Here is a 17,280-nt window from a genome sequence, read left to right as displayed (position 1 = left end):
TGTAGGGAAATAGGCAGTTTGGAACACTAAATCCACTTCCAGACAGGAAGACCAATCTGCTTCTCTTTATTAATAAAGTACATGCGATGCATTTTATACTGGCAATATGCAAATATGTCACACACATACAGCACTTTTCCTCTATAAGTCTCTGTGTTTTACAAACAGCAGGTAAGCATTACCTCCACCGCTCTGCATGTGGAGAAACTACGGCACCAAGGTAAGTGACTGCTCTGTGATCATTCATAAGTCAGGGGCAGAGCAGGAGAAAGAAGCTGGAGTCCTTAGCCCTAGTATAGTACCCTATCCAACGCACTATGCAGCTTTTCTTTGCATTTTATATGCTCAAAGTACTGTGTAAAAATGTTGACATTGACTTTACTCACCAAAAGCCAAGTTTTGCTTCTATTAATTCCCCATTTCTTTTACCTTTGAACACATGAAGTATATTTCCCACCATCTTCGAGATCAGGCAGATTTTAAAAATCAGTAAGATAACATTTAGGCTCCTTTTAAAACACTGTCCATTTATATAACTGAACATTAGCAGGCTCTCTTTAGACATTGTAAAGCAGGAAAAGGGGTAAAACTAATTTCCCCCCTGCAGACATGCACAGGAAGCAAACACAGCATTTTGCTTTTTATCATTAATTATGCTGGGTTTAATGTATGCAGCCAGCCAACAAGTTCCCGGTCATTTGTCCCATACAGATACACAGAACTGTAGGAAATAAAGCTCTAATTGCCCTGTAATATACGGTGCGTGGTTTCTCCAGTTTATTAGTGTTTTGCTCTGTTTCCACTGTGAATCCCCCTCCTTTGCATGGTTCTTTTTCCCCCCCAGAATTGGGAAATAATTGCCTCTCTCTGCAATCAGTCCAAAGATTCTTCTTCAACCGCTATTTATAGCGACTCAGACAGCAGTGACGAGTTAGTGCAGTCGTTACTATTGGCTTTCAGTGACAAAGGTTAAATAACTAACTATATGTATTTTCACACTGAAATTGGTTTTTATTTTTGTTCACAATTGTGTAAGAAAACGTTATCTTGCTAAAATGCACGTCCAACATGCTTGTCCTTTGTCTGTACAGGTCACAGAACATTTGGAACATGTTGCATCTTCCAAACATCCAGTTAAATGCTGAATACCCTGGGGAATGTCCCACCATGGGCCAGATTTTGGCTGCCTCAGGTGAATGTTTGGGGCTCCCCCAAGGGACAGCCAGATTATTGACTCGTGTGCTTCTTGAATGCCAGTTGTGGCAAGGGTTAGCATTGCCAGATGATCAATGGCAACACACATGCAAGGGTTGTGTGGAGGTAAGTAGCAGGAGCATGATCAAGAGGGAAGAGAAGGAACACGCTATACCTCCAAAAAAAAAAAATGGAGGTGCAGCCTCCCCAGGACTGCTGCCAGAAGTCTGTCTCCCCTGCACGCCAACCATCTCCAGTCACTGTAACTGGTGCAATGCACCTCCTCATTTCTCATCCCCTTATGTGGATTTGGAGCGCTAAGGGCCCAATTCAGCTCCCATTAAAATCCATGGAAAGACTCCCATTGAGCTGACGGGGAGTTGAATTGTGCTCCATTGTCACAAAATAGGCCTGTGCATGCATATTATATAAGTGTAATCGTAGAATTGTGACTATCCAACCAGGCTACAGGTGTTGGCAAGTGCGGTCTTTGAGCACCCACCCCTACACATTCCAGGTTGCCATTTTGTAGCAATAACATCTGTTACTCCATATTTTATTACATCAATGGCTTGAAAAATTTTATTTGATGTCAGCAAACATTGGAAATCATAGAAAAATGAATTGTGTAGAATTTCACAAATGAATTTTCAAACCCCATTATAATTCCTCTTACAGTAAAATGATAATTCAAAAACAAATGTTGCTTTTCAGTGGTTAAGCAATTTTATAATGCTATGAACATTCATCACAGTAAGTGTGCTGAATAATAGAAAACAGGCAAAAAAGACATTAAAATATTACTTACAACAGCATTATTACAACATACTTTCTTCAAAACCCCAACGAGTATTTGATCACTTCCAAAGCTATACAGCATTTCCATTATATTTGCAAACTTAACCTTATACATCTTTTAAATTTTGAAAAAATTCTTTTAAGTAATCTATAAGCAGTTAACAAAATTGATAAAATCTACATAATGGAATACTATACACTCCAGTATAAATTTAATTTTTAGGAGAATATGAATGTAAACACTCATTATTATACAACATGCATAGACTATACTGACCTTCCATCTTCTGAATGGTAACTTTCACTGCAATTGTGCTTTACTATCCACAGAAAAAGCTGCATTAATTCAGGGAGTGGCAGAAAGTGTATTTGCTTCAGGGCATTGCAAACGATCACTAGATTTTGACTTGCTAAAGGCAAGCTGGAGCTAATAAAAATGCAATTTTTTTTTAAAAAGTGACTATTAGGCCACTCAATTTTGAATGGGCTATGAGATGTTCTATACAGACTTAAATATATATCAGAAAAGCCACATCTTGTGACATTTTTGCAGTTCATTGATCTGGAGTTTTTCGAAGTCCTTAAGCTCACAAATCCAGTGTTCAAGTTAGCGTAATGCACAGTTTGGCTCATATTTGGTGTGCATGAATACCAACAGTATATTGGAAATTTTGGGGGGAGGAGGCAAAAACTAAAATGGGTCAAGTTTAAATTTAAAGTGACAATGAGCATATTTTAGTAAGCAATGTTTCAGATGTGTTTGTCCTGGAAAGAAAAACGTTTGTCAGGACATCACTTTAAGAAAAAAAGTTTCATTCTTGTATTAGCTTTTTAAAAAATGATGCTTTTTATTCAGAATCCAGGGGTCTTCCTGGTTGCAAACTTGTAAAAAAAACATTAAGAATCAGTTGTTATCCCCACTGGTATTAAATATATCAAGACACAAATGTTGTGGATGCATTACCGGTTATGGCTACTATGGACTTAAGCGTCTGTTTGTACATTTTTGCTATACTGTTAAGCACAACTGAGGCATGTATTTTTTCCCTTGGTTATAAAGATTATATTACAAAAATTGATCACTGTGTTTCAGACCAGTTAAACACAATATTCAAGTAACAAGGTGTTTTAATGGGTAAGTGAAAAAAGTTACCTAGCACTTTACACAGCTACATAAAAATTAAATAGAACAAATGTAATTTGTTTATGCATATGTAATACACTTATATCTTTAAGATTTCTAAAACTAAAAGTTAAACTATCATTTGCTTTAACGATACCATATTTTTGCACAATAACTTATACTTAGGAGAAGTAAATTCCCATATTCCACAAAATATATATAATTATAACATTCACATTGATAGTTTAAGAAAACAAAATTTAAGTGAATATTACATCTTATGCAGTAATCTTTGTGGACCCTTCTAATCAGAATGCAACCAGTTGATGAATCTAATGCTTGATCCATTAAAAAAAAAAAAAAAAAGGTCTTCATATAAAACAAGACCAAACCATTTAAACTTTCAGAGCTAAAATGATTTCTTGCATTTAAAAACATAATAGGTAAGAGAATAATGAAACAAAGTTAAAAATACAGGGCTATATTGTAAGTATAAGACGACAATAAGATAGCAGTCCTCCAAAAAAAGAATTAGACAACTTTTTTCTTCCTGATATCAAATGAATTATACATGCTATTTTCCATTGGGGAGAAAGCCAAAAACAAAACTTTTCTGATCATAAGTTTGCCAGACTTGGTGGGAAGTGGGAGGTGATCGCGCAAGACCAACTCTACAGGAGACACTTGGGCAAGGTCTACACGACAAACGTTTGTTGGTATAACATCGGTTAGGGGCATGATTTTTTTTAAATGACATTTTTATATAGGCACATGGCCCAGTGATGACACAGTTATCACGGTATAAAAGTGCTTTTGCCAGAATAGTTTATTTTGTTTGGTATGAAGCTAAACCAGTAAAAATGTGCTTTTGCCAGTATAAGCTGAGTCTACACTAGGAGGATTTGCTGGTATAGCTATATGGAAACCCTTTCTAGTGTAGGCTAGGCCTGAGTGCCTGGATCCTTTACACAATAGACTGTGGCTGAATGCATGGCACAGTTTGCAAATTTGCAGTTGTAATTCACAATGGCTATCAGCTATTTTCCAAGTTTTACAAGAAGGGGACTTCCCATTATTCCTAACTTTTGCAGGTCCAATGACAGAGCTACAAGTCTGCATAAAATATCACCACTGTGCTGTCAAAAAGTGGTGTCACTTTAAGGAGTCAAAGGGGTCAAACTGGATGGGGAGATGGCAGCACTCTTCAGACCTCTAGTCACAGGAAAAGCTCAGCTTACATGAGCTGCCAAAAATCAAGCTTCTCACAGTAGATTGCACAGATGTTCAAAATGCAACCATGCACTCCCCTGGATCTCCTTGATGCCTTCCCTCCCCTCACCCCACAAAAATCAAAAGTGGTGGCACTCTTCCAAATGCACCAAAACCAAGAAATCTTCTCACCCATCCTCTTTCTTAGGCCTTGTCTACGTAAGGGAGTTGCATTGGTTTAATTTTAGTTGTTTTTTTTTTTAAACCTGTTTAATTATACCAGTGCAGAAAGCTCTTATTTTTGTTTAGTTTAAACCTATTTCTAATTGATTTAAGATGAACCGATTTGAACAGAAATCAGGGAGTGCTCACACCGCCTTTTGCACCAGTTTAAATAAAGGTGTGATTTTTAAACTGATTTAAACTGATATAACTTGGTTTACACGAGGCCTCAATAAGAAACAAAATTAATTATTGGGCAGCTGAGTTAACACTCGCTGAGAGGAATGAGGCAGTTCACACCTGTCAGAGCTTTGGTTCCAGGCTTTCTGTATACTCATCCAGGATATACTCTCCACTGCAGAGTAACTTGGGCTTTTGTATTGTCCCCAACCCCACTGTCACCCACAAACAAAACTCTCATCTGAATTTAGTGATGCTTTAATCCCAGACAAGCTGGTCTGGCTAAGGGTTAGAGCACAGGTGCAACTTTCACCTGGTAACTTAGATGATCAGCACCCAAGTTAGCTTGACCCGAGAGTGAGCAGCCACACCACAAAGCTATTCCCAAGTGCCCTGTCCTCGCTGGTGCTGCACTCACGTCTGGGTGTTGCTAGGACTCTGCAACTAGGATACAGTAGAGGTGGGCAAACTACGGCCCGCGGGACCCTCCTGCCCGGCTCCTGAGCTCCCGGCCTGGGAGGGTTGCCCCCGGCCCCTCCCCCGCAGCCTCAGCGAGCCATGCTGCCGGTGCAGTGTATTAAACTGCTCCGTGTAGGAATGTGCTACTGGTAGCGGTTACGGAGAGCAATTTACTACACTACACCGGCGCCACACTCTGGGCGGCATGGCTGTAGCGCTGCCAGCCTCCGGTGCTCTGTGCTGTGTGGTAAGGGGACAGGGAGGTTGGATAGAGGGCAAGGGAGTTTGGGGTGGTGGTCAGGGGTCCCGGGTGGGCAGTCAGGAAGGAGGGGGGTTGGATAGGGCAGTGAGGGTCAGGGGTTCCAGCGGCGATCAGGGGACAGGGAGCAGAGGGAGAGGGGGGCTGGATGGGGCAGGAGTCTGGGCGGGGAGGGCCATCGGGGGGCAAGAAGCAAGGGGGGGGGCAGATGGGGCAGGGGCACAGCCTCCCCTAACAGGCCCTCCATACAATTTCTGAAACCCGATGTGGCCCTCAGGCCAAAAAGTTTGCCCACCCTAGGATAGAGGCTAACCAGTCACATGCTGATAGTCCTCCAGTGCCTTCCCACCATTCTCCTTGGTGCCCAGGAGGATAGACAAGTTCTCCCACAATTCAGTGGGAAAGAATCAGAGCAGCTCAGCTTACTGCAGTGCAAGTAGTTGTGGGATATGCCCCCAGAAGCCCTAGTGACCCGTGGGGGAGTACAGCATCAGCTAGGCCACAGTAACTCAGGTATGGCTTTGCAATGTGGCTGCTCACACCGCACCAACCTCTTCTCGGGGGGCTGGGGGAGAGCACTGAGGTGGGGTAGACAGAAAATTGGGGGGCTATGCCCCCCTCACCACAAGACCCCACCCTTCTCTATGGCCCCACTCCCTGCTCCTCCTCAGTTAAATGCTGGCCCCACCTCTTCCCCACAAAGCCCCACGCCCTGGCCAAGCTGGAAGCCTGAGCTGGGCAACGCAGGGCAGCTGCTGCGCTGGCTGGTGTCACGGTGTGGGTGGCCACAGCTCTCCCGCATCTCTTGCTGCTGCTCAAGGCCCCAGGGCTGCAGCTCCTCCTCAGCTCCCCACTGCCCTTTGATTGCTCATAGCCTGTAAGGCAGGGGGACTCAGCTCTAGGGCCAACAGAGCCCTTGGGGAGCAGTGAGTGCGAGGGGCCCCAGGAGCCCGGGCTGGAACGGGCCAGCCCAGGCCACCGGGAGTCCTGGATCCACCACCTGCCCTGGGCAGCTCACCCCAGCAGGCGGGAACACAGGCCAAGGCTGCGCTCAGGCACCCCAAATCCCTGCCTAGGCTTATTTCTGTGCTGTTGCTGGCAGCGGTGCTGCCCTCAGAGCTGGGTGGCTAGAGAACAGTGGCTGCTAGCTGGGAGCCCAGCTCTGAAGGCAGGGCTGCTACCAGCAACAGAAGTACCTGTATAAGGTTTCATCTTTGCACTGGGAGGGGTGGCTACAGGGGAGCTAAGGAAAATTTTGGGGTGAGCCTCTTCCCCTTTTAATTGCATATATTGGTTCTGAAAACAAAAGTGATGCGTGCTTTAGAGCAGCAGCTTCGGAACTTCACTGGTTCACATATCATCATCTTAAACAAAACCAAACCAAACCAAACCTTAAGTGAACGGATGGAACATCAAGCGGATATACCAATAGTGGTACACGTACCATAGCTTGGGAACTTCTGCTTTAGAGGGATTGAAATTGCTTCTAAAACCAAACTGGGTCAAACTTGCAATGATACAGGGAAACCAGTTGCATCTTCCCAGGGCATTATTCTTGGCGCACTAGATCGGTTGTTTCTCAACCTTTTTGATACCAGGTACCAGCTTGCTACCTTCCTAAACTGTGTCAGAGAAATCTCAGGGACCGGCAAGGAGGCTGCCACGGTCCGGCACCAGTCCATGGACCGGTTGTTCAGAAGCATTGCACTAGATCAATCAGATCACTTCCAGGTCCTGTACAGGATTGAGAAAGGGGATCAGAGTGACAAAGTGGGAACAATACAGAACTGAGTGAGGGCAACGAGATGGTCCTTGTCCTCCTCCACACAAGGTCTCCTCCAAGACTAAAATCTACATTTTAGGGTTGCACTTTCACGTCAACACTTCCACTGAGATGAGCAATTTGGTGGCTTTGGCAACCTCAGTGCTCTCAAGAGGATGACGACGACGACACTGGAATAAAGTGACTGTATAGTAGCCTAATTTAAGGGTGGGAAAAAAAGTGAGAAGCACCAGCTAAAGTTGTTTTGACTTAATCCCACGGAGAGTCAGGAAAAAGGAAGTTGTGTGGCACTCAAAAAGTTACAATGTGAATGCCGAATGCCATGGTTTATATATTGTATCTGACAGATTTCAGGTTATGTATTCCCTTTTACACTAAATAAAAGCCATTAAAAATATCCAGGAATAAAACGCTCAACCAGTTAGTGAGCTTTCTACGAAGCAAGAACACGTACAAATACAGCGGAAAGAAAGCATTGCACAAACCAGAAGTGTAATGAGTTACAACTGTAGACAGACCCCAACCTTAAGAATAACCTTTCACATCACTTTGCATTATTTAAGAACGCTTGCTAAACATGCCCTGTAATTGCAGTGTAAGTATGATGCCATTGGCATGTGCATAAGCCTCTCCTTTATAGAAAGCTCACTAATAATAGTGTCATTGTAAGAATAATAATTACTTTATACAGGAAGCAGAGATCACAAGGCCATGCAGCAATACGTACTTATACCCTATGGAGAGGACCAAGTATTATAAGAGCTCCTACTGTGTAGCGTTAGTGTGGGGCTGCTAACACCGGAGTTCCTTGCTGTGCAGACTTGCCAGATTTTACCCACAGGTGTAACTGGTTCTAGAAGTCCCTGTGCTTAAGCAGGATATTGATGAAATGGAGCGCTATCTGGGACCTTTTGAAAGAAAGTCGAGGCAGTATGGAGGAGTGAGGAAAAATTAAGGCAGATGTAGCACAGGACTGGAAGCGATTGCCTTTTTTTGGTAATAGCTGCTTGTCCACATAGATCTGATGCAGATGGCTGTCTGAGGTTTGCTAATACCTGATATCCTGGAAAACACAGTAGTCAAACACAAATTGTTCTAGGCTACACGAGCTTCTCATGAAGCAGATGCATATCTGACATCAAGAACAGAAGTAGCCTAGAGGGAAAAAGAAGAGACATTTGTTTAACTGTACACACACTCTTCCAAACTTTGCTCGAAGTGTAAGATACTGAAAGCAAAGACAGACAGACAACTCTGATATACAGCAAGCAGCGTCCTTTGCTCTGAGATGAAACAGGACTTATTGACTGTAAATAAATAAAGCTAAACTCAGCACTAAGGCTACTTTATCGTCAGTGATTTCACAGGAAGCGTAAAGGTGACTGTTTGCCATGAAAAAACAATTCCAGGGAAAACCAAGGAAGGATGGGTTACTCATCTTAGATGTAGAACTTGTGGCACCTTGGAGACTAAGGTGCCACAAGTCCTCCTTTTCTTTTTGCAGATACAGACTAACACAGTTGCTACCCTGAAACCTGTCACCTTAGATGTGTTGCACACATGCTCCATATGCCTCAGACAAGAATTTTTTCCTTAGCAACGTCTGTCTGGTCCGTGTATGTGCCCCTGCTCTCCTTGTGCTCTGCACCAAGAGAACAAAGGGGGCTGCCAGACCCCCTGCCATTTTGTTTCTTCTCTACTGGCAGTTCACAGTAAGGGAAAACCAGGCAGTGACAAAGAGCACTATCCTCCCCACTTCACACAGGGCCACATAAACACACCTTTAAGAACTCAGGTTACCACAAGGCGAGCAACCCATCCTTCTGTGAGTGACTGTCACTGTGTGTAGTGCACTTCAGGTGCTTCACAAGCTACATCTCTTTAAAGAAGATGGGTGCCTGGAACCTTATGACACAATAGACCGCAGAACTCCCCTAACCTAGAGAAGCAGTTGCTTACACCAGTGCATAATGCCTAGAAGTGGAGTTCATGAACAGAACTCCACCTTGCTGTCAGCTGATGTCAGTAAAAGGGCCATCGCTAATGGAAGCTATCGATGCTGCCTGAGCTCTAGTTGAGTGCACACTGATATGCTACCTTTGAGGAAACGTTCATCTTGTAGCAGAGAAGGATGCTCCCTGAGATCCATTTAGTGTCTGGGAGGAAATGACCTCTCCTTTCACACACCCTGCGAATGACAGAGTCTAGGACAGTGGTTCTCAGCTCACCTAGATATTTGCCTAGTTTTACAACAGGTTACATAAAAAGCATGAGTGAAGTCCATACAAACTAAAATTTCATACAGACAAAACGAGAAAGTAAGCAGATTTTCAGTAATAGTGTGCTATGACTCTCTTGTATTTGTAAGTCTGATTTTGTAAGTAAGTAGTTTTTAAGTGAGGTGAAACTTGGGGTACATAAGACAAATCAGACTCCTGAAAGGGGTACACTAGTCTGGAAAGGTCTAGGAGACTTCTGAAAAGATTTTATTCTTTGCGGATAAGGTGTAAGAGCCCTATGCACATCCAGTGGAGTGTCACACCACCTCTTCCCTGCTGGAATAAGGTTTTGGGTAAAACACAGGTAGATGGGTGCTTTGGTTGATATGAAAGTCCAACACCATCTTAGCGATGAACTTCAGATGTAGTCCCATATATACCTTGTCCCAGTGCAAAACTGTGGGGTGGGAACAGAGGAGGGAGGTGGTCAGCCATGAGAGCACCTAGCTCCCGACTCTTCTGGCCATCATCATGACCAAAAATGCTACCTTCATAGAAAGGGGTAGCAAGGAGCTGGATCCCAGGGGCTCAAGTGGTAATTTAGTAAGGGCTGATAAAACAAGGTCCAAGTCCCAGGCTGGTACAAGTCTAGCCTCTGGAGTGAAGACTTGAATCATACCCTCCAGGAAGCTGGCGGTGACTGGGTGGGAAAAATAAAGGGTAGGTGTCTGCCAATGGATGAAGGGCATTAATGGCTGCCAGTTTTACCCTGGGAGAGCTAACAGCAATCCTGGACAAAAGTTAGTCCAGTATGCCTGGAATCTCTGCCTGTAAGGGTGTAGTTCCTTGTCTGTTATATCACAATTTCAATCTTTCCCATTTTGCTTTGTAACCTTTCCTGGTAGTATCCTATCCACTGCTGCACAGGACAGCATGGATGTCAGCCAAACAGGCCTTTTCTAACTGTGACATCCAACCAAATACCATGCCTTCAGGTGAAACATGGCTGGGTTGGGGTGGCAAGTCTGTCCTTCATCCTGGCTTAATAGTTGACACATCAGGGGAAGACAGAGAGGAGACTGGATGGACAGCTGAAAAGCATGGAGGGTACCGGAACTATCAGGCCCAACCCAATGCTAGGAGGATGGCTTGCACCTTGTCTTGTCTGATCGTCTTCAACACCTGAGTTAAGAGAGAAATTTGTGTGGGTCGATCTCAGGGGCCTGACTATTGCATCACCTAGACAGCCTGTGCTACAACTCCCTCTGAAGCACAAGTCTTTGGCCTTGTTCACATGGGATGCAGAGATTTGTGGATGCGACACCCCACACTGAAAACCCCTCCCAGACAGGGGAGCGCAGCAGCTTCCACTTGTGTTCTGTGGAGAAATGTCCGCTCAGAGAATCCGCTAGAGATTGTGGATCTCTGCCAGGTGTGCAGTGGCCAAGATAATCCACCTGGGAATGCACCAGTTCCAAAGGGCAACGGCCTCCACACAAAGCTGGGAGGAGCACGCTCCTCCCTGCTTGTTGACGTAGGAGACTGCTGCCACATTGTCTGATAACACCATTCTGAACTTTAGGTGATGGACGAACTTGTTTAGTTCCTTAGTGTCCAGAATGGGTCTTCATCACCCTGTCTTCTTGGGGATGAGACAGTACCTCAAGTAGAACTCCTTTCCCCATGCTGTTGGGAGATACTAGTTCTAGCACCCCCAGTTGAAGGAGCAACTCTGCCTCCTGCTGAAGAATGGTCTTGCGAGGGATCCCTGAAAGAGAAGGGGATGGGGGAGGGGAGGGAAGAGAACTGGATCGTGTACTCAAGGAAATGACTTCTAGTACCTTCAGTCTGTCATGATTTCTGTCCCAGTAAATAGGGAGTGGGAAAGTTGGTCTCCAAAGGAAGGGGGAAAGGAAACAAACAAAACAAAACCACCCCCCACCCCACAGTGTGTTTGTGTAGATCTGCAGGAACAGCTGATGCATGGCTGTCAAAGTTTCCATTAAAACACCAGTTTCAAAGGTGGCAATGGTTGGGAAGTGAGAGACTCTTAACCTAGGGCACCCTTTCTATGCATTGTTTGACACTTGCACATCCTAGGCAACGAGCAGTAAGAAGGAACTGAGATGATAGTAGTCCACCAGCCCTCTCTATTCCCTTAGTGAGAACATGAGGCGAGCAGGGGCATATGTGTGGACCACACTGACAGAGCCAGGGAAAAATCTCTGCTCCTAGGAGCATGTGCGACCTGATGGGCACTACACATAGGAACAATCAGTTGAAGAACCAGAACTTGGATAGGGGTTTTGGGTGCACTTACTGGGCAGGGGCAGAGAAAAGCCACAGATGAGGGTATGGCTGAAGTAGAGAGTGGAGGAGATCAATGGGGTCCTGTGCCAGGCCAGCTAGCATTCTTGTATGCACTATCAGACTAATCCTGCAGAACAGACCAGCAGAGCCACAGAGGCAAAGTGCTGAGAACCCCAGGACTGGGTCTGCCCCAATGGTGCACTGCTATACAGGAGGGAGGGCACAATCTCCTTCCTGCCCTATACAGAACTAACCTCTCTTAGCTCATAAAACTATACAAAATATGGGCAAACTGATCCGGCTCTTTTGGAAGTTCAGCTCCAGGGCTGGATTTAGTTTCCTCTGAAGGCAACGAACAGCATATGTTGACTACCTGCTCCGTGAAGTAGCAATTGTTCAGGTAGATTTTGGGCCATTAATTTCACGGAACAACAACATTGCATCCCACACTCTTGTACTGGCAGGCAGGGCAAAAAGCAAGGACTGGTCTATTTTCAAAACTCCCTCCATAAGGTCAACTCTTCTGCCTCCTTCCAGCAAGACATACCCAACAAACAAGCAGGAAGAGAGTGGAATCTTAGGTTGGCACATGGTTTATGTATGCCTTTATCACATGCCTTTTATTTTAGAAAATATGATGCATGACCCTAACTAATTTGTTCTTGGTTTGTGGCCAGTTACTAGTACTGGCACATCATTGTGCATTAAATGTTAAATCAAAAGGAGACAGGCATGTTTTAAACCTCTTGGTTCTGAAGCACCACTTGAGTAGCATGCCAGAACCTCTTCTACAGAAAAGGCTTCATCAGCACAACAACCCATCTGACATTGATTAACCAAGACCGGTATTCAACTGTTTATTTTGTTACCTTACCCTGCCACCCCTCCAGCCAGTTTGTCCATTGTAACCTCCTATCACATCCTGTGTCACCTAGACTGCCAAGTTCTTCCTGGTCACTGGCCTGTGCAGTGCCTAGGAATGCCTGACCCTGGATCCTTGGCACTACTTTACTGAGCTGCAAGTAAATAATAATTCAACTCTTTATGGCAGTCGTTCCTCTCAGTTCTGCCTCCTCTCTTCCTCCCTTGGCTTAAAGGGGCCCTGCTGCTACTCTCAGGATCCACTTTCCAGTCACATCTTCCTGCCTCTACTGATGTACCCAACCCATCCTCTCTCTGCTCCAAGCTACCTCTGCACAATACTCCCACCTTCTCAATGGAGAAAAGTGTAATGTATCCTACTCCACCCAACCCTCCTACCTCCTCAGCAGCTGCTCCACTTGGCTTTCACATCCCTACTCTCCTGCCACTTAGCCTCTCCCCACTCCTCTCACTCCATCCAACCCTGCTCTGTACTAGCCACCAACTCCAGGCTGGCCTTCCAGAGCCCTTGTGCCTCCTGGAACGGACCCCAAGCTTTTAGCTGTTGCTACACACTGTAAATACCTCCTTCTGTATCCACCCATTCCCTTCCAGTCTGAAGGGAGAATCCACCTTTTAAAAAGTTAATTTAGGAACAAGGGTTAATCTGAGGCCAGGATAACTCCTAAGCCTTAGGGCCTAAGGAATTGGGGAGGGTGAGGGGGGTGTTTTCAACAATCAGTAACACTGACTAATACACAGTAGCTCCTTATCCATGATGGGTACAGACACCTGGCATCAAACAGGTAACTTGTTCCTGGCTACATATTTGAAATACATTATAGAGCTGGAACAAAGGCACAACAGAAGTTGTGTGTGTGTGTGTGTGTGTGTTTAATTATTCACCTTCCTACAGAAAGGGTCTTTGCCAAGCTCTGGATATTTTTATGTAGGGACTTTAATTAATGCACTCAAGGACACCTTTAAGAGTGGCCTGAAATATCAGTAGGACTCATGCAGCAATGAAGTGGTGTTCATTGTGTACCTAAAGTTAACGGCTCGTGCTGCATGAGCTAACCAAGCATGGTAAGAACAGCTGAGAAACACCACAAGCAAGGATGGTGACAGAAACCTTTAGTTCAGTAGGAGCCAAATTCTGCCATAGGTCACGTGCACAAGCATCTCAAGCCATGTCTACACCACAAGCACTATAGTGGCATAGCTATGGTGCCACGGCTATGCCGCCGTAACCCCATAGCATAGACACCCGACAGCAGAAGGGGTTTTTCCATCGCTGAAGGAACTCCACCTCCCCAAGTGATGGTAGCTAATTGATGGAAACATTCTTCCACGGACTTAACTGTGTCTACAGCAGGGGCTAGGTTGGCATAGCAACAGTGCTCAAGAGTGTGGAGTTTCACACATCTGAGCTGTGTAGCTAAGTCAATTTAAGTTTTAAGTGTAGACCAAGCCGAAGGGTAGAATTTACTACTGGATAAAGTTCTCTAGTATGAATTAGGACTAGGTCAAAGACAGCCCAAAGTCCAGTTCATGTTTTGGTTTTCCTATTGCACAACTATCATTTATATTAAATCTTGTAAATAAAATATCATATTTAAGAACTGTAAAGAGCCTGGGTTATCTTTAAAGGCACAGTCTGTGGAGAAATATTATCAAGAAAGAGACAGATGGAACAGTCCCATTGCACCCGTCTACTCAGAAACCCCATGAAGTCACCAGGAGTCTCGCTCATGGAGCAACTCTGGGATTGAGCCCAAAACAAGCTGTTTTCACAATCCCACCTTGTTATTTATATAGCCCTTTGGGCATACACATACACACACACACACACACACACGTAAGGTTTCCGTCTTAGAAATTTACACCCGAGTCCAAAAAACCAAACCCTAGACTAAGAGTTGAGGAATTTAAGTCCAGCTAAAGCATCCAACTGAGCTACAGAAATAAATGAGGGTGAGAGCCAGTGACAGTCACAGATATTGCCAGAGCCTGCAAATCAGGAGGTCTCTTATCACCTTAAGTTACACCTGGAATTCCCAATATTGTCACTGGGAACTGCATACACAGGAGAAATTTGCTCAAATACTTTATTTCGTATATATAAACACACAAGAAAATAAGTTGGTTGAAAGCTGTGAAAAATGGCTGTTAACAGTTTGGACTTCATTTATGTATTTGAACCTAAAAGCAACCAGCATTTTACAGTCCCAAACGCTTTAGTCACAGATTTACCTCATTTTCCTCTTCTGACATTTTAGTGGAATTGTCAGGCGATTTTACGGGCTTTTGGTTACTAGGTCCATTTGTCTCCTCTTTGCCATGTTCTGCTTCCCACTCCTGTAGAACTTCATCTATGTTGAAACGACGCCGGTAACTTACAAAAAAATGTTTCACTTGCACCACGGATTTATTTCCAATCACATCAGAGATTGCCTGGAAATCTCTACCATACTTCCGGATTGCTGAAAATGGAAGTAGAAGAATTATATAAGCAGTGACAGCAACTAGAGATGGGCATGAGCCACACTGCAAGGATCCAATGCTGAATTTCCCCAAGGTTTGGGCCCATCTCTGGTTACACCACCATGAAAGATGGTACAAAGTTGGGAATGGGAGAAAGAGACGGATGATAGAAGAGTTGGGAGCGGAGACAGAGAGAGACAGAGTTGTATATAAAAAAGGAGTCATGTAGGATGAGCCAAACCAGAAGTGCTAAACTCACCAACTCTACCTGTAAGTTACATGTATAAGCAACCTGGCAGTGACTGCACTAAGAGTGTCACTGTCTAGAAGCAGGTGAGTGATCAGTTTGCCCAAATGAACACTGCATGCCATGCGTCATAAAAGGGAAGGAGTATTAACCCCTCTTTCTTTGGCAACAATATACAGTAATGTCAAGATTTTCCATTAGCCACTGAAGGAGAAATCCCAGCTTGATGTGCAGTAGGGTTCAACTGTACATCACCTGCTGAAGTAGGAAAGGTTTATAGTTCCATACCTTGCACAGCAAGAAGCTGCTCATCTGTGGTCCAACGTGCATTAAATTTCTGAACGACCTAGGTATCATAAACAAAGTAATTCATTTCCTTAAGCAATGGACTTTCACTCATATCTGAGTTTGTAATTTCTTGTCTGAATGCAGCAGTGAACTAATTCTAGATCCTTCCAATAGGGTATTTTTCTTCCTATTAAAATATTGTATTATTCCTTATTGTTAACTGACAAACAAATTGATTCCATAGTTAACTGTTAACACGACACAGAAGTGTGGGGCTTCGTCCATGCTCTGAGTACAGGACTAGGAGTTAGAGGGAGTTCCTCTTTCTATTTATTGGCGTTGCCCACCAACTCCCTCTGTGATCTCAGTCAAGTTTCTTATAGCCTGATTATTAGAGGTGCCAAGTACCGAGATCTCCCATTAACTCTGATGGAAATTGTGGGTGCTCAGCAGTTCTGTCAGTCAGGCCATTAACTTCTCTGGCCAGTCCCCCATTCTATGGGATGGGCTAATAATTACCGCTCTCAGAAGGGTGTTATGACAACACTCGGACGAATATGGTGACTGCGAAGTATTACCAGCAATCTGAATGTTTATATTTGAAACAAGTTTTACAACCAGCCAGATTGAAAGTTGCCTGCTGGTACCCTCTTCCACCCTCCCCTCTCGCAAAGGCCGATTACCATTAGATTGGTCTCTAGGTTAGCTGGCAGTAGATAGAATGATTGTATCTACATAGTGCCAGCTATGACATTTAAGCAAGAATTAGGACTTGATATTAGGAAATGCAGAAGAGATGCATACATAGCAGTGTGTGAACTGGCATACCTCTGGAAGTCTGTATTGTTCTATTCCACCTTCAAGTTTTTCTTTGAGAGCGCTATTTGTCTGCTTGATATTTTGAATCTGGGCCGGGGGGGGGGGGGGGGGGAGAAAAAAGAAGCAGTGACTTTCAGCAAGGATAAAAATGATTCAACAAGCCCTGTCCCAGCCACCCTTGTGAACACCCTACCAGCTTGACTTTGCAGCTCTCCCTGAATCCTCTTTTTATGAAAGAAGATTCATCTCTACCCCAAGTACAAGAAACATCTGGGGCGATTATTAAATCTATTTATACTGTAAGCTCTTTGGAGCAGGGTCTGTTTCTTATTCTATGTTTGTACAGTGCCCAGCATAAGGGGACCCCATCCTCTGTTGGCCCTCGGTACTACCTTAAAACAATAACACACACAATAGTAATTCAAAGCTAAAAATGACTACAGTAGTTTGAAATGGACCTGAACCAGCTCTAAATTCTGAAGTCAAGGGAGTGTTCAGATCTAGGACATAGGCAAAAGGACTAAACCCAGAAAACGATTCATTAGCACTTCTGTCTTGGCTTTTAGATGTACAGAGAACATTTACCATTAATCAGTTTAAGACTGATCTACTGGCGGTGCAGAAATACGTGGGGAAACTTGCCCAGCACCTGCCTGCAGAAAGCACATGTCAAACCACAGCAGAATCTCAGCTTCGCATTTTGAGCTGATGCCAAAACTTCCAAAAGGTGAAGGTCCAATTAAAAAACTAAACAAAACCGCCACCCTCTCCCCTGTCGCACAAGCTCCACAGACACAGAGTGAAGAACTGTGTTTGCACCCAATG

General features: G+C 44.2%; 1 protein-coding gene across 4 annotated transcripts in view; it reads right to left on the bottom strand.

Moving 5' to 3' along the window:
- Positions 1-1,694: 1,694 nt before the first annotated feature.
- The window catches only part of RCOR1 (REST corepressor 1), a 127,066-nt gene continuing 111,480 nt past the window's right edge, over positions 1,695-17,280 (bottom strand). For 3 of the 4 annotated variants that reach the window (XM_073349704.1, XM_073349703.1, XM_073349706.1), the window contains 4 exons: positions 16,465-16,542; positions 15,637-15,694; positions 14,871-15,100; positions 8,389-11,214 (listed from right to left, as the gene is read on the bottom strand). In XM_073349704.1, the coding sequence (XP_073205805.1) occupies positions 11,152-11,214; positions 14,871-15,100; positions 15,637-15,694; positions 16,465-16,542 (429 nt within the window). In that variant the 3' untranslated portion in view covers positions 8,389-11,151. The other variant, XM_073349705.1, reaches the window with a different exon arrangement.

This window comes from Lepidochelys kempii, chromosome 6 (genome assembly GCF_965140265.1).
Source record: "Lepidochelys kempii isolate rLepKem1 chromosome 6, rLepKem1.hap2, whole genome shotgun sequence".
Lineage (NCBI taxonomy): Eukaryota > Metazoa > Chordata > Testudines > Cheloniidae > Lepidochelys > Lepidochelys kempii.
This window is presented reverse-complemented; position numbering and strand designations above follow the sequence as displayed.